Below are 22,084 nucleotides of genomic sequence, written 5' to 3'. Positions count from 1 at the left end.
AGTACAAAAGGTTTAAATGAAGGAAATTAAGCAAACGTCGCAACTATGTGAAAACGACACACATTTCTAATTGCTTGACGTTTGTTATTAATTTTAATCCATGCGCGAACCGCTACAATCGAGTTTATTTCGCGATGGTGAGAATTCCGTATAAGAAGAGCGGAGTGAACGAGCAGATTCTGCCAAGCTGTGACTGCTCTGCGAGAGTATAGCAAATTTACGAACACCAAATGTTTTTATCCGCATATAATATTCGTACGTGTGTGTGAGAAAAACAGAAGTGTGAAAACCGGTCAAGAGTCAAAACTTAACTGTCTCTTAACTCTGTTTCGACGCAAGATATTAATTAAATTAAAACGTAACTGTTGTCACGTAGATGAAAATTCATTGGCGTGAAAACTGATTTTGTCTACTTTTCGAGCGAGGTATTTAATAAAACAAAAACCAACTATTAAACAGGAAAATAAACTATTAACTGAGAAAAACTTTCCTCTAATTTTGTTTTTCCGGGAGCGAGCGTGTCTAATTACGGTACTGGCCGCGTGTTAGGTGAAAGACATGCAGACGAGAGCGAGAGCATGCGCCGAATGCGCGCGCCTCACGCGTGCTGAAAATGGCGACGATCGTGTGTCTGTCACGACGTGTGCCGTTGTGTGCGCGTCAACTTCGCAATGTCACACGTGCGTACAACTCGTGGAGTGTCAACAGTGGTGTCAAGAGATTGCGGAAAGGCGTCGGATTGCTGGCGGCCGCTTCCGTCACGTTCGTGATGGCGCAGCAATACCTACGGCCGAAGGTGGTGCACGCTTTGAAGCTTCGCAAGGTACGCACGTACGTGTCAAGTGCACAGGCCAGTCTGCTGAAGTGTCCCGACTTGAATGACAAGTCACGACAGTCACGTGGATCACGCGCGCGTGATCCACACGTGGCGGAGTTGCTCGAGCGCGCGGTGGTCCATTCATTAAAATCTTTTCTCGGCATGTGTGAGTCTGTTTTTTCCTTTAGCTTAAAGGTGTATGTAAATTACGACGGTTTATTTGTTATGGATTTTTGTTGTTATTGTGTTAGTTAAATTAAACAGATAAAAATCTCAGAGAGATTAGCGAATGTTTTCAATTTAAAATCATTTAAAATTTTTAGTGGTTAAAAAACGATAAACTTTGTTTTTTTTTTAATTTTGTTGTTTACAAAGGTTATGTTATCGCGAATCACGAGTTTTCAAAACATCGAACGATTTCACAACACGCTCGCGCGTAATAACACACAACCACGTTATAGTACGTTGAAAAATAAATTCAGATGATTTACGTGCGACATCGCGTTGCGTCATTATTTTATAAATAGCAAAGTGTCTGAGAGACACAAAATAGGTGACTGACCCGTTCGTGATCGGCACTTTGTTTGACTTGCGAATAAAAATAAAATCAGATATTTTATTAGAAGGGGGGAACTCATTCTGATAAAATATCTCGGAAAATAAAATCCGAACGTTTTAACAAAACAAACCGCGTACGTGAAACTCTCTGCCGCAGATAAAAAATTTATGTATTTCTTGTATTTTTATTCGGTTTATATTGCGCTAATCCTTCCGACGCGCGGCCGGCGCCGATATGATAGCGCATCTTCGTTCGCAGGCGCGAGGGGAGAGAAAGCAAAGAAAAGAATTCCTCGCGCGGCGCGTTTAAAAAGGAGTTTGGAATCAAGGTTTTGCCCGCGATTGATCTCGGTCGATCTCTCCGGTCGTGAGACCGAACGTGTAAGCCACGTTAAGTTAATAACATGGCCCGGAGGAAGCGGATCGGCTTTTGTGTCAAACGATCTTCAAGTGTATCGTCGTCGCCACGCCCTCCCGAACGATCACACAGTCGATACGACCGCGGCTTAACCAGGCCGGATCTCTCAACGTCTCTATTACGACCCGAGAGAGAGAGAATCCCGAGATTCTCCCGAAAAGTTAGACCGCAGGCGCAGGAAAATCACATCATAAACTATACAAATTATCCGCAGGTGATATTTCTCTGATACCTGCGTATTTTTTAACAATATCCCGCGCGTAAAAATTCTACAATCATTTATCGTTTTTTTTTTAGTTACACTTTTATGGATTTTACGTGATTTTAGATTTTTCTTGTATCTTATTTTATGATGTGATTGCGGTTTTATAATATCGTATCCGAGAGGAGGATTCGAACAATACGATAATCGAGACGTCATTTAAATATCAACATTTGCGTTAAAGCTCTATTACTAGCCAATACAGTTTTTGTTATTTATCGCTTGGTATCTTCTTGAAAAAAATCTGAATTTTTTTAAGCGAAGAATACACGTCTTTTTTTTTACAATCAAGACTAATTGTTACTTAAATGCTTTTTCCAAGCGGGAAACCTCTTCGACAGAAGAGCCATGTTACAGTATCACTTACAAGTAGGACGTTGACACACGCGTTTCATCGATCATGCGAGTTTTTTTTTTTTCAAGAGTACGAATGTTTCCGAGACCGTGTTTTTTCCGTTCATAAAAGGAAATAGATAAATAGCTGGCGTCTTGCTTTAATATCCAAGCTGCGTCCGAAAAAATGCACCCGGCTCTTTGAGACGTCCCAATATAAATGCGATGTATTTGAACCATTTCCTTTTTCCGCACTTCGCAACACGTGTATCGATCAATTATCACGTGAGAACGCAAGAAAGTCGCATCCAGACTACTTTTGATTATACGATGTTTATTATTTATCGTATTTTATAATAATCATTAAGTAATTTAACTAAATATACTTCTAAAATTCTTTTGCATTTGATGTATTATAAGTAAAATATAAAATAATTGATACCGAAATGTAATTTATACAATATTGTTAAATACTGTATGAGTGAATATGTATATGGTTGCAAAACGTAGTTGAAAAAATTGTCTATGTATGCAGATCTATTAATTTTTTTTAGAATGAAAATAGATTCTCACACACGTTAAAATACTTTTAGTAAAATGCTTTTGAGAACGACATATCTATGTAAGCATCTGTGAAAGTAACTCATACCGCAATAGAAATTGAACCAGCAATTGGCCAGTTTTCCTGGTTACTAGCCAGTAACTAGTCAGTTTTCTGTCTACAGTTACTGGACATTTACTGTCAAATAAAACTAGACTAGGAAAATTGACCGGTTTTTAGCCGGTGATCGGTTTTTCTCAAATGCACTTTACTGAAGAGTAATTCTATATTCTCAAAAAAAAAAAAAAATTTATACAAAACTGTATGTATAAATAAATAATATTTTATCTATCAATTTTGTATAACTGAAATATTCGGAATTCTTTTTAATGTCTCTTATTGTGAGTTTTATTTTCGATCCGATGAAGAAACGAGAATCGACTTTTAAAATACAAAATGAACAAAATGCACTTTGTGCGCAATCGATTCGCGTTGCGGCAATCGCGCGCGTGACACACTATCTATGTGTCTCGTCATCGCGCTTGCTTTGTGTGAGAAGACTTATTCTTCGACCGCGTCGCGCGCGCGCTGCCAAGAATTCGGTAAGAATAGGACGTCCACACAAGACTGCCAAAATATCGTACTACGCGAAAACGTCCTCACGCCATTTACGCGAATTACGCAAGGTGTTCCTCGCGAGCGACTATCTATAAAGTCGTCAAAACGTGACGCGACACCGATCACACAATTGAAGTCACACCGGAAATAAACGTGATACTTTCTAGCAAACATAGCAAGCAATCTGAGAAATACATGTGTTTTCAAATGTATTTCTCGCAATCTTACTCGCGACCACGGAAGAAAAGACACATTTCAAATCGCGTTGAATTCGCGATGTAATTTCGTGCGCAACAAAAGGGTGACGCCTCTAACCGCTGTATCATCGTTTGCGATTCGTAAATTCTTGTTTCACTAGCTTGCGTTCGAACTTTTTATTAAAACGCAACGTAAAATATGTTGTGTCGCGCGATACATAAATTTGAGAACGTTCGTCGCCGTATCGCGGTTGCCATCGCAATCTAGTAGCGCGATGTGTATACGCGATCGCAATCACGGTATGGACGCAATGATGAAGTACACGGCACCATACGTTTGCATGGGGCCGGGGGTTGATCTTGCACAAACAAGCTTCGACCATAGCGCCGTTCATCGTTTACGTCGTCTTATCCACTGCGTGGGCTATCACGACATGGAAAGGACGATCGGTATCAAGATAGAAGAGATGTGATATATATATATATTCCGCGCAAAATAACCTATCTCTTGAAAAAAAAAAAGTAGAAGAAATAATATATAGGAACTACTTCAATAAACATAGACATAAATCATATCAGTTTTTTGTTTAACGTTTTTTCGAAAATTTCTATCTATGAAGTTTCACTTAATTGAAGTTGAGTAATTATTTGTTTGAAAACTGCAATTATTGAGAGATACATCGCGCGGTCAAATTTAGAAATTAATATCATCGGACGTTCATTCAACAAAAAATCAAAAGCTGCAGTGGCAAATGAAAAATATATATCTTATATCTCTCGGACGGCGCGCGGAATGGCAGTCTGAAAATTTTTATCGAAAAGTAAAAATTCTCTAACGAGGGCGCGGAAAGGAGAGAAGAGAAATATATCACGCGATTGCATTACGTGTTATTACGAGATGAGGCGCGACGTTATCGTCGCGCATTACGTATGCAGAGGCTTGTTTGACGAGCGGTTTGCGGTAACTAATGGGCCCGGATCCTCCTACCCGCCACCTTCCTATCGAGATGCTCCTATCTCTCGACAATACCGACGCGAGGTCCTTCTGGATCAAGCTTCATTATAGAAGGACTTCGTCTTCGTGTATGCGGGAGAAGAACGTGTGCGGGAGGAGATCGGAACGCGCTGCATAGCAGAAGTCTCGTTCAATCAGAAACGTGTTTCTTTTTTCTCTCATGGAAAAAGTTTACACGTCCAAATATATTAGACCGTAATTGGATCAGCTCGTTTTTATGATCGATTCTCGCCTTCCCGCGCTATAATTGGGAGGGGGGAGGGAGAAGAGAGAGAGAGAGAATTATTAAAATTACTTTAGGTTGCAAATAAAACGATTGTGTATCAATAATACAATTTATCTTAGAAATAAATTGAAACAATGTATTTCGAAATCATACCAAAATAAACGATTAGACAGTTTCAAGCAATTCGTCTTTTTTACTCTCTCTTTCTCTTTCTCTCTTTCTCTTTCTCTCTTTCTCTCTCGTGCGTTCTCTCATAAGCATTCATTACGCGAGGACCACTTTGCCGAGATCGTTTGGTACAAGTTGTTGCCATTACTCATATCAACGTTTTACGTACGTTTATGCACCCCCGGTTTTTTCCTCCGCGACGTGTGCAGGGAACATCGTCGCTCATGTATATCCCGAATAAAATTCGAACGCGAGAGAGTGATCGATCAGCGCCGCGTACACACCTTCGTATAGGTATTATCGGCGATAAACGATAAATCAGATCCCCGGGTTCGGACGGTACACGATTAAGGATCCCGAAAAATCGTCAAGACGCCAACGTGTGCGCGCATCCGACACGACGCGCCATTCGATGCCCGCGCCGCTTGTTCAAACCCTCGGGAAGGAAGTCGAACGAGCGGAATAATTAACACGAACAAGATTTCTCGGTCAGAAAATTATCCTCGTAATAAACTTGTGACACCACCCCGGTGTAATTTTCACAAATAACCAAAATGTACACGTATTTTATTGGATCAAAAAATTCACGCGATGTTTTTGCTGAAACGAAACAAGTTTGTTAGATTGAATTACAAATGTTAGAATTATGTTCTATTTTTTTTTTTTTTTTTTTTGTGTTGTGTGTAGGTTACAGAATATTGAACGCACCGAGAGAGTTCATTCATATTTATTTGAGAGAGAGATTTAATCAACACCCACTCCCGTTAATTCTACTTTCTATACTACTGTCCGCTTTCTAAATGGAAATAAGCGATTTTTGCACTTGTGCAAGTAGCCGTCGCGGACAGCTTAGCTAAACATATCACCTATCACGGTCCCGCGCGTAGCCGCGTGCACAATGCGGCACCAAATGATAATCTGGCGATAAGGTACGACATGTATAAGAATGCCGACGCGATAGGACATGTGAATGTGGCCTGATTAGTCCGATAAGTATCAGTCGCGTGGGCAGACGTCGACGTGGGCGTGAATGGATTATGCGCGTTCGATCGTTTCTCATGTTCGTAATCAATTCGCGCACATCGTGCGTCAGGGGCTACCTGCTTTGCGACTGAACGTTAATAAGACTCACTTTCCAATTGAGACGTGTCTAGACATGCGTCAGCAAAAACAAAAAAAAAAAAAAACAGACACTCGGTTCTGCTCGTGTAGCAGAACCGATGCACTTTTCTCTGTCTGTGTGTGTGTAGAGAGAGAAATTTAAAATTAAAAACAATTACACAACTTCTGTTACGTCACGTGTTAAACGTCATTTTTGATGAGATCGTTAACGATACAATCGTGTTAATTGACTAACAAAATATGACGGAATTGTTTGTTTTTAACATCTGCATTTAGTCAAATTTTGTGAAGAATTGCAGACAATAAGAAACGTTTTTTTTGCACGCGTTAGTATTGAGTCGTGAGTGCTTTCACGTTGTGTGTCAAAGATATAACATGAGAGTGAGCGAGTCTTTGAACTTTAGCGAACCGCGCTAAGAAAGCAGGCCTGCCTTTAATAATAGTGTCGACCGAAATTTTGGATGCCTGCCATTACGGGCGCATAAATCTCGTTATGTCAGATGCGATCGTGAAGTAACTCTTCCTCGGGAATCATCAATTCTGGACGGTGTGACACTCTATTCCAGACAATCTCTTTCTCTTCTAATCGTCATTAATCGTTATCCACGGAAATTTGCATTTTCCGAACCGCTCGGGACAAAATTACTCGACGTTGTTGCACATGATTAAAAAAATCACTTTATTTCGCCATTTCTTGAGTTTTTAATTACACTTAAGAATCTCTGTGTGTATCTTCCTAACAAAATTTTAAAACCGCATTAATTGATTAAAAACAAAAAAACACGCTATTGTTTCGCGACAATCGATACCTACCGCATCGAGTTTTCGCCATCAAAGAAAGGCACGTTTCGAATCGCACGGTTCGGACGCGACCCACGTCGGCGATCATCACGGCAATGAGTTAATGCTAATGAGTGAGAGCACGGCGATTCGTCTAAATTAATTAACGCCTTCCTAAACCACCGTGAAATTAGCGTTAGCGTGTGGGACGTGGCGTTGGGCGCCCATTACCCGGCTAATGGACCGATAGCCGATGTGGGTGGATACAAGTGTGCGGATATCCCATTGATGCTCGCGCACGCACGTAGTCGCGGCTATCACGCACCTTTGTAATATCGCAAAAGTTAAGTGGATGCGCGCAGGTTGAAGAGGTGGAGCCGTCGGTGCAACGTCGCGTGTTTACCGCGCTATGCATCAACAACGGTGGAACAATGCCCGGTGTAATTGAATATTTTGAGGGGATTGTGATTTAGGAGCCGCCGCCGGCCCGTTCATCTCGCCTCCCCCGTCTCATTTTCGGTTTACATATGTATACGACGACGGTCGCTAAAAGTGGTCGCGTTATAGGGAGGCAATAAATAACGATCTCGGCGATAGTCGACTTCGACGGGTTCTCTCCACGGCACGTGATCGACGGGGCCATTTGAGGCTAACCATAGATTCTGTTTACATTATATCACTATATTCAATGAAGAAAAAAAAAAAATGAAAAAATTACGAGAGTTGAAAGGTTGATGTATTAGAATTTTATTCTCCTTACACTCTTCGCGCGCGATCGCGCTCAAGCGCGGATTGTAAGAACGAAGAACGTTTGTTGCGCGCGTAATAATTGTGATGAAAAACATCTTACAAATTTACAATATTATTCAATTGCGTGCAAACACGTGCGAGTAAGTTTTTCTATTCTTCTTTAGATTTTTAATTGATCCAGAAATAGAAATCTAACCTGACGACGTGGGAGGAAACTATACACACTTGTAAGTTTTATTCGCGTTTCGTAAGAGAGATAATTGCTCGCTGCCAGTCGTGTTTCGAGCATGGGCGGTTGTGGCTGGTTCAAAGGTTGAAATCGACGTGGGCGAAACACCAGCCGCGAGAAAAGCGCCGAATCGGTTAATGACAGAGCGCCGCGCGCGATAATTTCAGGGTGGTTCGCACGTAACACGCAACCTGACAACGCTCCCGGATGATGCCTCTAACATTTTTCTGTTTTTGCGATAACCAAAGACAAAACCTCTTTGCATATTCTTAAAATTTTTAAAATTTAAAAAACTATAATAGAATATACGCGTGATCTATTTTTTTTTCACGCATACGTTACAGAATGCGTGTTGTATTATTTAATTGAATTTTTTTTAACTTAGATCTCTCGTACTGTGTTTACGTGTTACATAATTGCGAATTGTACTCTGCGTCTCAATAACGTGTTTGGCGACCGTTTGACTATCGTGTCAACGTCTTTCCGCGCGAGGCGAACGTAACTTCTCCCAAATTGCTCGGAAGAACACGTCTCTCCCGGAGAACAAGGAAACAGGTTTATTTCGCCTAAGAAATCGACGGTGTGGCCCGATTTGCCACACGATCCGCCTCGCAGAGACTCGTACATAGCGTGTACGCAGATACAGATCTGACTGCACCGAATGCACACACCGTTGCAACACACATCCCTTCTCCGCGACGAGTGCGCTCTTTCGCGCGACCACAAATCACGTGACTCACCTTCTTGTTCTTCTTCTTCGTCTTCTTCGTCTTGTGGCATCGCACGAACCCGGCAATCGTTATCGCATTCACACGAGATATTCGACCGCACCGTTTATCCTCTCCTCGTGTCGAATCGCGATCGAGAGACGAGGTTCTCTCGGGAATGAAGAAGAGACGATCCCCGCTATCGCGGCGTGAATAGCGTCGTAACACGATTCCGGAAATAGAGAAAGCAGTTGCGATGAGCGCGAGATAAATGAGCGGCTCGACAATTCCATTGCGTATAATTTCATCTCGGCGCCAAACACGGCGAAACTAGAACGTGTTCGCGCGATTTGTACGAAGGATATAATACGAGCAAGATATAATTCGAACGAGGAAAAAGCAATCGCGCGAAAGATAATTGATTGTAATTGATAACACAGACAGAACAAATTTCGACTTTTGTTGTTTTCTTTTGTCACAAACGAAGTTTTCTTCTAATGATACAAAAAAATATATATATAAATGTGCCGAATTAATTAGTTTTTGTATAGAGAAATAATTCGCAACACATTTTTATTTATTTATAAATATTTTTCAAATAGAGAAATTGAGTGTTAAATTTGGCGACTCTAATTCACAAATTTCTCAGAAATTGTTTTAGACTTGAGTGTTTAACCTGTGACTTTCTTTTAATGGCGTTTACGCATAAAGAGAAAGATCTTCGTCGAATATCCAATAAAGTAACAGACTACAAGCCTCTTCTCGGGCATTGAGACGGTCAGGACCGATAATAACTACTATCTTCTGCCGTGAATCGAAAGGATCGATTTTATCGCGAGTCCAAAGTCTCGAGTCTACGAACAACCCTCTCTCGAAATATTCTCGTGACCGATTAACCCGGGTAGAACGTTCCTCCGTATTAGACTCACTTCGGACCACCCAGTCTACGTTTACGCGGCTATCAATCTGATTTGAACACTTGGACCAGTACGAAGCAATAAACCCCGCAACGATTCCCCGTCCGCCGTTAAATCGACTTCTCCGAAATCTTTTAGGCAGATATACGTGAGATACGCGGGAATTGATTCACGTTCGTCAAACGAGAGACCGAGTGTTCCATCAGATCTCGACCGACGTTACAAATTTGATCGTGTGTTGAATTCAATCTACGGAATGAGAAAAAACTTGATCCTTCCTTTCCGAGCCTTGACACAAGTTGTCGTTCGGGAAGTCATTTCGTCATTTTTCTCTTGCGAATCGAATTTTACGCGTCATTATCGAGGAACCAAAGTGTCAACAATAGTTTTTAGCAATTGTTATTTATATTTGTATCTATTAATTTTTTGTACGAACATTTTCCCGCAAAAATTAACGCACTCTTTAGACGCTTTATATAGTGCGGAAGAGCTTTTAATAAATCTGTAATAAATATTTTACACAAATGTAGTAACAAGAAACATTGCCGATGGTGAGATAACTGCAAAGGGGTGAGGTAAAAAAAGATATACTTCTATACCCCTGGTGGGACTCGAACCCACAATCCCCGGTTTAGGAGACCGATGCCTTATCCATTAGGCCACAGGGGCTCTTGCGTTCAAATGTTCGAGACGTACCTACAGTTTTACTTGTGATCCTAATAATAGAACAGTTCACTAACGTAGTTGTATCGCGTGACAAAAATTTTGTTCTTTATTTTGTTTGCATTTCAACGAGAAAAACGTTTTCGAAATTACAGTATGTTTTTGTAATTTGTGTAATTTTGCGAACTCGCGGAGTCGAATAATCGAACATCTATATATGCAAATACGCCGAGAGACGAAATTGCCACTTCGAGAGCAAAGCTGTTATCTGATTTCAATTTCCTCCGGTAATCTCAGCGCCACCGTGGCTTGTCGTAAGTACGACGATGATCCGTAATCATCGCCCATACTTGCTGCATTATGCGCGGCCGAACGTAGATGTATCTGTTGTGTCCGGTGGGGCCAAGCCAGCAGGCGTGTCGAAACACGTGTACCTCGAAAATTTTCGGAACTCCTTTGTTAACAAACAAAAAAAAAAAAAAATCTACGCTTGCAGTTATTATGCCTAAAATCAATCGGCAAAAGTCGAGTCTGTTTGTAAATAAACTTTAAAGAGAAAGTTTGTTTGAAAAGAAATTTCTACGCATTTTGCGCTTTTGAACTTCCGTCGTTATTGCACTTTTTTTTTTTTATAATCTTCAGATCGCGATCAACGGCCGATAATCACTCCCCGTTAGCTATCGCCAAAAAAAAAAAAAAAAAACGATATCTATCTGCACGCGCGCGTAGAGAATACACGTAAAACATTATCTCGCGTATCACCTTCCCGTCTCTATAGAACCGAAGAAAAAGCCACGGTGGCTTCAAGGTCTACCGCATTTTCTCTTCTCTCGCTGACGCCTCCTTTTAACACCCATCCATCCGCACAAAAATCGACAGCCGGCGCCTTGTTTTCTCGCGCGGAGAAGAAGACGCTCGTCGTTGTGTAGTATCGATTCGAAGCCCTCGCGCGTACGAGCGAAACAACTTTGAGAAAATTTGTTTTTGCGCAGCGCGTCGCGTGCTTCTTTTATTGAAAACTGTATGCGAGCGATCAGGAAGAGGCGGGTTTCCAGGAGGAGAGTCGCGAGAGACGAGTTCAAACGGGAGCATTTACGGGTGTCTTAGACGAAGCAGGGCCTTAATCACCGTGTGATGCTCGTTGAATATCGGGGCGAGAGAGACGTGGGCACAACAAGGCAACACAAGCGGAGAGAAAAGGAAAACGAAGAGATGACGCGGCAGAGAGAGCAAAAAAGGACCACTGGGAGAGAAGGAAAAGAAGTGGGTCTGGTCTCTCGCACTTAGCATAATGTTCACCGCGCCTGTCATTACCCTCGACACCGACCGAGACGCCAACCTAACGCCCCGCGAGGTCTCGGATCAAGTAGACACGCGAGGACGCGCCAACAGACGTTTTATAGTTATCTTCATGTCTCACGGAGCGAGCGCAAGGACTCTTGTCCAGAATATTGATCGAGTACGCGATTTAACTCGAATTAACGCGAGCGCACTCGTCCTTTTGGACTCGCGTGCGCTCATCGCGTTTTATTTCCGCGCGCCGGGGAAAAACACCACGTGTAAGTCGCTAGGTGCGGACATCGACAAAGAGCGATCGGGGACGCGATTCTATTTACTCTCGGCAGAGGTATAATTTTCGAGGAGTTAATTGTTTCGTAACATCGCGAACGACGAGATTTAATGGCAGGTTGCAAAATTCGCTTTTCACTTTTTTTCCCGATCGTCTTATTTAATTCGTCGGGAGAAAGAGAGAGACAGCTGAATCACGTGAAGATCGCAAATTGAGGCGCAATTTAACGCGCCTGTGATAAACTTTTCCGATAAGCGCGAGGGGAATGTGGGACAAAAAAAAAAAACATGCCAACGACGAAATCGGTCGTCTTTCCCAAGAACGCGACACAGTTTCTTGTACATCGCGGAAGGACGAAATTTATCTTGTTATCCCGATGTAACTAATTTGTGGGGGCGAGTGGGCGATCAAACGGTATGTTTCTCGAATTCTCTAACGACGAGGATTAACCCTAACGACTCTCGGTACCTCATAAATCGCCGCGTCTCGCGTATTAGGCGTACGCAAAGGAGAGAAAGAATCGATTTATGGTCTTGCCGGAACATAAATTCGTCCTCGCGGAAACATCTCCGCCGCGTAAAACCGGCGATTTCTACCAGGTCGGTATTTTCAAACGGAATCTCGCGACTGTGGAATAAAGAAACGGATTTTTTTTTTTTTTTTTTTCCGGACGCGCCGGTCATTTCGTAAGAGAGTCTCGTGAGATATGGTCCTGATCCTGTGACGGACCCTCCTGGCAGATTAACACCGCGGTGTTGATAAATTAGGGCTACCTGCATAATAAAAGCTATGTTGCGCGGACTTGGTAAAGGACGGGAAGATATACCCATTTGGACGTATACATTGATTATAAGTGACAAATAATGAGCCTTAATACGGTATAATATTATAACAAAGATTTATACGGTTTCTTCAATAAGGAAGAGTTAAAGCTGTATTAGCTTAACCGTGAAGACGTTAATTAATTGTTATTACTCAAGATTATTATTCATTTGATTAATTAACAATATTAAAATATTAATTTCCAACTGATTGATCCGGTAAATAAATATACATTTATGTGTATTTGTTTATTTAATAAATTACCGTTTCTGAATTGATTTTTTTCTCGAATTACTTGTCGCTTCTGAAAACGAGGGGTACACACACGCAATTTGTCAAGCGATTTTTACAAAAACTTTTTACAGAAGCAGATTTAAGCTTGGTCAACGCTGTTACAAATCCGAGCCTATTGTGTATGGTTTTGGTTTTTTGTTTTCTTACTGCGATAAAACATGATGTATATTGTATACACGCGCGAAAGGACACTTGATCCAAGCGAAAGAGTATCTGGTTACGGATGGCACTTATGGAAATGCACCGAATGACAAATATAGCTTGTCGTAGATCGCGATTCCGCGGTAAGTCTGCGAGATATTTACAACTGCTTCGAAAAATTGGTAAACGAGAAAGAAATCTGAGACTGTACACAAGCGTTTAACGTATATTTAGAAACAGATAATTCTCCAAGAACAAAGCTAAATAAATTGCACATAGAATAATAATAATTATTATTATATAATTATTTAGCTTAATAACAATTTATTACGCATATTTATGCGAACGCTTCATTGCAGAGAAGTATCGATAGAATGAACTTAAATAAAAAATTTTGTGCAATTTAAAAGAACTTCAAAAGAAACATACAAGTACAATTCTTTATTACGTTTAGCAAGCCTGTGAGGGGTAAACACTCTCGAGAGAAACCGTTACATACTCGACTTGCTCATTGAATTTATCTTCTTTTTTTTTTTTTTGTTTTCTTTCTTGGAAAATCCAATTCACTCGCAGATTCAATTCGCTCCCCGTTACAACGTTAGGGAGAGAGAGAACTTACGGCGCACGATCTTGGCACACTTGAACAGATCTTCGCGCAACGGATGAAAATACGACGAATAAGTATGTAAAACGCGCGTCCATTTAAGAGATCATCTATACGGAAGCTGCAACGGCAGCAACACCAACAATGCGCCATTACTCGCGAATAAATAAAAGCCGCGATCTCGTGTGTGTGTGTGTGTGTGCGTGAGGTAGGCTACGTAACGCGTAACGATAATTTAAACCGACGGCGCGATAGGATAGGTTCTCGGGGCACGACGGCGCGAGATGCGTTCGTGGTGATTTGATGCTTCCTGGGCTGAACGATTCAATCTGGCCGGATGAGGTCGCAAATTTTACGTAGTTACGCGAGAGCCTCGCGAAGAGCATATCGCTTTGCCGCTTAACTGCAACTTACCTAAGCAATATACGTACCTACCTACCTACGTCGGTTACACGCGGCTAAGTAAAGGCGGCATTCACGTAAGATGCATTAACTTTGCGCTAATGCATCTTACGTCCGGGGATATTTGGTTGGTTCAAATTTTTGTTGCTCTCTCTCTCTCTCTCAACTTTTGCAGTCTTCAATTTCGTCAATGTATCGTCAGTCACGTCGACAAAATTGATTAAGTTTTTCGATGGAGATGTATTCGATAACATTGTGAGAGTTCGCCTCAAGCGGATGTGACTCGCAGGAAGAGGATCCTGCCGACAAAGTGGGCGTTTACGAGGAGAGGCAGCAAAGAGGCGTCGGGAAGCGGAAATTCGAGAGGCTCCGGCTGTGTCTCTTGTCTCTTTCTCCCCCCTTCTCCCCGAGGAGAGGATTCTTTAATCGTTTATTAAAACAAGCGCCGAGGGGCGGACGGCACCCGCCGTTGGAAGCTCACTCTTGTAATTTAATCTCACTTTAAATTACAGACAAGAGTGGATGCGACGCGCGCACACCGGGTGGCGGACTCGAATTGCAAAGCTTTGTTCCGTCACTCGCGGTTTTCGTCCACACAATTTTTCAGTCGTATTTCACGTCAATTCTGCTCGCGCTATCATTAGCTAATTTCTGACGATTTAAACCGCGTGCGCCGTTCCTTTAATCTCAGATAGAAACTGCGCAGACTATCGTTTTTGCGTTAAAAAAAAAAAAAAAAACAATAAAAAAACAAAAAAGAACATGCAGTTTGCAAAAAGACAAATTATCATATTATTGTTTTTCCATACGCGCGTTACTAAAGAAGTTTCATAAGTGGTAAGAAAACAAAACATTGCGAAACTGCGATTAGAAGATTAGCATGTGTGATAAAAACATAAAGAGAACATAAAAACAAATTTATCGCGATGCAAAAAAATGTAATCAAAAAAGATATAAAAAAAAAAAACATTAGGGAGAACACGTGAATGATTCTCGTAAACGTTAATTTATTACATGCTGAAGTTCGCCGAGGTGGCATCGGGGATTGAAATAAGTAAATTATATGTATATATATTTTTATTGTACGAGAGACTTCGCACAAAATTCATTGAATAAAAGATGTGCGGTCTGTTAGGATTCTTCGTTTATCTTTTTTATTCCCTTGTTTCTCAAGGGAATATACGGTATTGATTATAAAACACGTTCGTCTGACTGACCCGCAGCTAACCCCGCCGTTACGAGATGACAACGACGCACGTTGTTCTTCTTCTTTTCCCTTACTCCCCGGGTGTAAAAATGCGACGGAATCCCAAGTGCGAATTAGCATGATGTTATATTCATCACCTGTCCGCTTGTCGGCGGAATTCTTTTTCATGTTCTCGTGTTTACGAACATCAGATAAAGAAATCGAACGCATTTCCATTCACGGACAGTTCACAGACAGAACAATTAAAATGTGTTTGACTAAATTTTTGCGCTAACGTTTCTTAAAAATTTTTGCGCTAACGTTTCTTAAAAATTAAATTTCTTTAAGGGATTTTCTTTTTTTTTTCCTGCAGAGAGAGGACGATTTGCATAAAGCGGTAAAGCTGACAACGAGGGAGAGAAGGTTCATAAAATTCGCGTCGGTGATGTACGACGGTCAACTCTACATGACTCCGCAAGACTTTCTCGACAGTGTCATCGATGCCGAACCCCGACGTAGGTGGCGCACACGTTTTAATAATATATATATATATGTATGTTGTAAATAAAAATCTTTGTCGCACAACAAAATTCGCGCGATTCTAACAAACGTTTTTTTTACTTGCAGCGAGACTGAAGAGGCGCGTGCTTACGGATCAGGAGCTCGAGGTGATGAGAAATTCGACGGCCTCGCTGCGTCACGGAAGCACGCACATGTTCAGAAATTTAAGAGATAAAGGTAAACCACCACGGTCTCATTCTTCAGTTATATGCAAAATAATTTACAACAGTAATTTTTATACACGTGTGCAATACACACGTACGATAAATCTGCGCGAGATCTTTTCGAGGCGCCGCCGTTCGCACCTCGAAGCTTTCTTTAAGGCGTGCAGCAATTCGACGAGAGAAAAAAATACGATATCGGCGCGCTTTACAAGCACGGCTATCGATCGCGATCGATCCTCGTACGTAACCCGTACTTACGCGGTGCTTATTCGACGCGAGTCCTCGCCACCCACGCGGCCGCAGACAGGACCCCGTATCATTATAGTTTAATGGCGCGCTCGCACTTCGGGTTCTTCCTGGCTTTTTACGCGTGCATCTCACGTTCGTCGTGCTAATGGAAATGCAAATAATCACACCGAGGGAAACCAATGCGGAGGTGAGGAGGAGCAGCCAGTTTCACACCTTCTTTTAATAATAACGAGTTCCTCGAGCTCTCCCGCCGCCGTGGCTGCGGCTTTCTCTACCTTTTTTTTTTTCTCTCTCTCTCTCTCTCTCTCCCTCTTTTCGCGTGCGTGCGACGCGGAATTCTGCCGAGCGCAGATAAACGAGGCCGTCAGCCGTCTCTGCTTTTAAGGGCATTCGATATGCGCAATATCGCGAAGCCAATTACAATTAAGAACGATTAAGGAGGATCGCGAGAGTCTCCGATCGAAACGGAAAATCGATCAGAATGTCGTCCCGATGACAAATAATATATCAGGACGCCAGGTAGTCAATCGGGTGGTCGGCATTTGTAACACGTTTTAGTCGACGCGTCGATGATTTCCTTGCTGTGCTGACACAACACGCGTCACGCTTTCCGCGAGAGATTTCACGTGGTCGCATTTTCTCTTCGCTTCGAACACTGTTGCGATATTGTCGCCCGTATTAGAACTAAAAACAAAAAAAAAAAAAAAAAAAACGGATTTACATATGTAGATCAACTGTGTCGGTCGCTGCTTTCTTCTCTAACCGATAAGTTCGTTCGGTTTTTTAGAGTCTTGTGAAGGAATTTTATGGGGTGGCTACGATCTGTGAAGCAGCCCCCTTTTGTAATGCGTTACGTACGAGCTGAAAACCGCGCCGCAAGGGAGTACGTTTAAGATCAGAATTTAGGTGCGTCCGCGGGTCTCTCGCGTTCGCCATTAAATTCTAAGTTATTGATCCTTTCCGAAGGCGATGGCTTTCTCAAAAAAAAAAAAAAAAATACCTGGGACCTGGTGAGGCGTGTCTAACGAATGTTCAAGCGTTAGTCCGAGATGTATCGTAAAATGTACGTTTACCGCCACGAGCCCGTGTGTATAAATCGCGTTACGCGGATTAAGAGAAATTAAGAAAGAAAAATACAAAAGAAAATTAAGAAAGAATTCGATGAAATCAATACAGTTGTTTCACGCAATTTAGAAACGCGTGATTTATACAAAGTGTGCCAAAATCTTTACGACGCCTTGTGATTTCTCTTATTTGAAACGACGATTAGTCAATGATCATACGTCTGAACGTGATGTATGCGTAAAATCTTTGTGTGTGTGTATGTATTATATTTATTTACAATATATAAATAAATATATATATTTATATATATAAATAAATATATATATATTTATTTATATATTGTAATATATAAATAAATACATTTATTTATTTATATATTGTAAATTACAATATGTAGATGTAAATGAGAAAATTCAATGAAACAATATTTCATAATTAAAAAAATTGAACATAAGCCGATATAATTGTTTTTTGTGTTCATTTCAAGCGCTGTCACAAACTGTACGCGCTACACGTACGTTGCTTGTACAATCTCGATTTGTTTCTATTTTCAGGGATTATTTCTTACACGGAGTACCTGTTTCTTCTGTCCATCCTGACAAGTAAGTTTTCTCAGTAGCTTGAATATATTTATGAGACAAATTGCAATGTAAATGCACATAAAAAACGCTTAAATGAAGCGCAACGATCAATCGCGATGTGTTCGGTGTTATACAAATCACACGTTGCGAGAGAAAACTTAGGCAACAAGAATAATACCTATCGCGTATCGTCCTGATCGTCACGTGAAAGCAATGGCCTCTATCCGCTCGCTCGAGAAGTTGTACGGAACGTTCAATTTATTTGACGTAGCCGACACGAATTACGATGTGACAATTTTAATGATACGACACGTTAAGTATAGAGCGTTTTTTTTGTGTAAAAAAGCGAACAACACACACATTAGTCAGAATTTACGCGGAGTATGTGCGGAGTATCGGGTATAAAATCATTTTCGTATTTCTGTTGAAGGATATTGCGTTGTTATTGTGCAAACGCAATAAATTATTCGTAAAGAGATCTGTGTGTTTAAGTTTAATAAAAAGTACAGTTGATATCTTTATCAACAAAAGATCTCTGAAATTATTCGCAGAAAAAAAACATTAAAAATCAAACATAAAAATTATTTGAAACACTGTACCCGCGCGCATGTGCGTTAAAAAAGACACTTTTTACGATGTGATTAAATATAAAAATCGGTCAGTGTAAAGATATTTTTCGTTAATGCGTCTTAATAAATGACCTACATTTGCGACGATAATTGATCTCTCGTTGCAGAACCGAAAACTGGTTTCCAAATCGCCTTCAATATGTTTGACACGGACGGAAACGAGAGGGTCGACAAAACTGAATTTCTTGTGGTAAAATTAATGCGTATTTTTTCACTGTTTGCATAAACACAATTAGAGATATTTAGTATAGACTTATATATAGTACGGACTTCTCTTGACTTTATTTATTTATTTTTTTTTTTTATTATTTTATTTTCTGCAAGCTATGCATCTTGTATGAGCAATAAAAACAAAAATTGCTTAAAATAAAATTAGCAAGCGTGTACCAAATGGAACCGAATGGATCAACAGGGAAGAACTTCACTAGTGTGTAAAATTCTCGTAACGATTGTTAAGCTTTTAGCATGAACAACTTTTTTGTCATTCTCGCAGATTCGTCGTTTACTCGGCGGCAGTTTGAAGGAGAGAGATCTCGATGAGCAGACAAGACGTGCAGTGAGTTTTAGATAATTTCTCGCGAATCAAGAATAAAGTCTGAAGTTGTAATAAAGTCATATGATAATTCAGAAAAAATGTTTCAGCTAGGAAATTATCTAAACCAAGTATAATTCGCTAGCTCTAAGCGTAATTGGCTATCTGTAATTGCTAAAAAAAAAAAAAAAAAACATTTTTTGAAACAACTCGTGTCGCAAAATTTAAAAATGTATTCTGTAAATTATCATTATATATTGTTTACCGATTATTTATTACTTATTACATATACTTTCTCGTATTTATTAGTTTTTAATTTATAAATTTTTGTTGCAAATAATAATTTGATAGTTTTTGTTTTATAATGCGCAAGCATTGACCTTTCAATAATTTTTTTTTTCTCATTTATTTTGAAATATCAGTTACGTTCCATAATGTCTCTGAGCGAGGATATTGCGGGCAAGGCAAAGCTACGTGAAGTAAAAGCCACCCAAAGTTCGATTAAATCAAGTGAAAATGAAATCGTCTCAAATTCTTACGTAAGTGCATGATCGATATTTACACAAGTTTTATACTTATCCGAAATCCTTTCTGTTTTTATATAATTTTTTTTTTTCAGTTTTTGCTATAAGTTACGTTCTTCTATTTTAATATATTATTGTTTCGAATTTCAATTATTTTGAGACAAAAGATTTACAGCAAGGTGGAATAACGTAATCACGATATAAATTATTCTCTCTTTTTGGATGTGCGTATATACTACCACGTTACACTACGTCGATATTCACCCGATGTGTTAACACTTGATGTCTTAACCGATCGGCTACTAAAAAACTAAACGGTTTGGTAGCGGCGTTTATCAATATCAAGAATCTATTAATTAGCATTTCACTGCCAGCACTTATCGACTCTTAGAAGCTTGGTAATCAGCTTATAATCCCGAGTCGCGCCAGAATGAGCAGATTATTTTCCCGCGGCAGTTCTCCGATCGGTTAAGTTTTAATTTATGCAACTCAGCTGCTCTCTAATCGTAAACTGTTCCTCTCTTCTTTCCCTCTCTGTGTATTCCCGTAATGTATTAATTATTCATCCGATAATGCTATTTGCCACTTATTTCAGATGCACTAACGCTGGAAGCTGAATAATTGCCGTCATATATTGCCTTTTATATCTGTGTAACTTCAGCACACATGTGTCAGTTAGTAAAAAAAAACAAAAAAAAACAAAACATATATATTCTGAACAACACCGCGTTATTACTCTATCGTGATATATACAATCTGTCCGTTCTTCTTCGATATATCTTTACGTTCTACACAGATGGAGAAGATATTCAGTCACGCGTGGAGGGGTCGTCATGGATGCGAAACCAAGGAAGAACTGGAACAATTGCAAGAACGTCAGAAAACACCAGAAGAAATTCAAGGCCAGTACATCGACGATGATCAGGTGCGTAAAACGAAACTTTCGTTGCTCAATAGTCGAATAATGACAAGTATTAAAATTGTTCTTCTCGTGCGCGTGTGTATGTTTACAACGCAGGGTTTGCAACGACGTCACGCTGTGGATACCACCCTGATGATACACTTTTTTGGCAAAGACGGCACTACCGAGTTAAGATACGAAGATTTCAAACGTTTCATGGAGAACTTGCAGCACGAGGTGTTGGAGCTAGAGTTTCACGAATTTAGCAAAGGACACGACACGATCAGCGAACTGGATTTCGCGAAGATCTTGTTACGATACACGTATCTCGAGCCTGACGAGTAAGTTGAATATTTGGCTTTCGCACAGTATTGTTGTTACGTCTAATATTTTTCTAAGTCCGTTAAAAAAATCTCATCAGAGTAAGTTGAACAATAAAATACACAGATACGACAAGTACTTGGACAGAATGTTGGATCGAGAGAGCTTGGATATCGGAATCACGTTCGAGGAATTTCGTCGATTCTATCAATTTTTAAATACCCTGGACGATTTTTCGATAGCAATGCGAATGTACACGTTGGCCGACCATCCTATATCTAAAGGTAAAATTTCGCGTAACAAAAATGTTTAAATAAAACCTATACGCACGTATATGCACCTTCTTTCTTACATGAATAAAATTTTACATCAACTAAAAAAAAACTTTATCTCATTATCTTGCTATATTAAAAATGTAACATTTCAAAATAATATTTTATATGCAATTGTTTCAGACGAGTTTCAACGCGCCGTAAAAATATGTACGGGATCGGTGCTTTCGGATCACATAATCGATACGGTGTTCGCGCTGTTCGATGAGGACGGAGACGGTAAACTCTCTTATAAGGAATTTATAGCTATTATGAAAGATCGATTGCACAGAGGCTTCAAGGTAAAGGTGTTATTGCGCTTCACATTTTCGGAATAGAATGTACGTAAGATGTAACGACGCCTGAAATAAGGCTACACCGTGTACACCATTGTGCGCACCGAATAATTGCTATTTCTCAGGCTGTACAGATGGTGCAATTCTCGGATAAAGCGCAACAAAAACATTAAGATTGACATTCACACAAATATATTTTTTTTTTGTAGTCTCAACAACGCAACGAGGGGTGGGAGGCGTTCAAATTCTGCGTGAAACAAGAGATGAAAGCGCCGTGAAGACAAGGTTCAGCGCAAAGAAATGTGAAAATCGCGGAAAAAATTATAAGTAATGATCGTTTCATGTACTTATACAAAAAAAAAAAAAACAATTCCTATAAATCCTACAATCCCATGTGATATAATTATCAGGTTACTCTATTCTTTTATCTTAAAAACGCAATGTAGAGCTATTATAAATTATTTATATTTCTGCCTAATATATATATAAAGAGATTATGTGTTCTGCCTAATATATATATAAAGAGATTATGTGTTCGCACAACTATTCTTATTAAGCAAAAAATATATAAATAAATTTAAATAATATATAATAAAAAGATATATAAGAG

The 22,084-nt window shown here is 40.1% G+C and overlaps 1 protein-coding gene and 1 non-coding gene across 4 annotated transcripts; one reads left to right on the top strand and one right to left on the bottom strand.

Annotated features, from left to right (window-relative positions):
- The first annotated feature begins 613 nt into the window (after positions 1 to 613).
- On the top strand, positions 614 to 22,023 carry LOC109851783 (calcium uptake protein 3, mitochondrial). 3 transcript variants are annotated; one of them, XM_020422207.1, is made up of 12 exons: positions 614 to 823; positions 15,714 to 15,855; positions 15,968 to 16,078; positions 17,934 to 17,981; positions 18,697 to 18,779; positions 19,083 to 19,145; positions 19,544 to 19,660; positions 20,442 to 20,570; positions 20,664 to 20,887; positions 20,994 to 21,151; positions 21,323 to 21,480; positions 21,684 to 22,022. In XM_020422207.1, exons 1-12 carry the CDS (start codon positions 614 to 616, stop codon positions 21,750 to 21,752), a joined length of 1,512 nt encoding a protein of 503 aa, XP_020277796.1. In that variant the 3' UTR covers positions 21,753 to 22,022. The 3 variants fall into 3 exon arrangements, with proteins under 3 accessions (XP_020277796.1, XP_020277798.1, XP_020277797.1); XM_020422209.1 differs by having other exon boundaries at positions 617 to 831; XM_020422208.1 differs by lacking the exons at positions 19,083 to 19,145; positions 19,544 to 19,660 and having other exon boundaries at positions 682 to 823; positions 21,684 to 22,023.
- Positions 10,255 to 10,327, bottom strand: Trnar-ccu. The gene has a single exon. It is a non-coding gene; the product is annotated as a tRNA-Arg (tRNA).
- Positions 22,024 to 22,084: the final 61 nt, after the last annotated feature.

This window comes from Pseudomyrmex gracilis, unplaced genomic scaffold (genome assembly GCF_002006095.1).
Source record: "Pseudomyrmex gracilis isolate BER0280 unplaced genomic scaffold, ASM200609v1 scaffold_20, whole genome shotgun sequence".
NCBI classification, from domain to species: domain Eukaryota; kingdom Metazoa; phylum Arthropoda; class Insecta; order Hymenoptera; family Formicidae; genus Pseudomyrmex; species Pseudomyrmex gracilis.
The sequence above is the reverse complement of the archived record's forward strand: the minus strand, read 5'-3'. Positions and strand labels throughout refer to the sequence as shown.

Coding starts and splice junctions, on each gene's coding strand:
- LOC109851783 (XM_020422207.1), top strand. CDS start 614: ATGGCGACGATCGTGTGTCTGTCACGACGTGTGCCGTTGTGTGCGCGT. Junction 20,888..20,993: donor ACGTATCTCGAGCCTGACGA/GTAAGTTGAATA, acceptor TAAAATACACAG/ATACGACAAGTACTTGGACA. Junction 21,152..21,322: donor CGACCATCCTATATCTAAAG/GTAAAATTTCGC, acceptor CAATTGTTTCAG/ACGAGTTTCAACGCGCCGTA.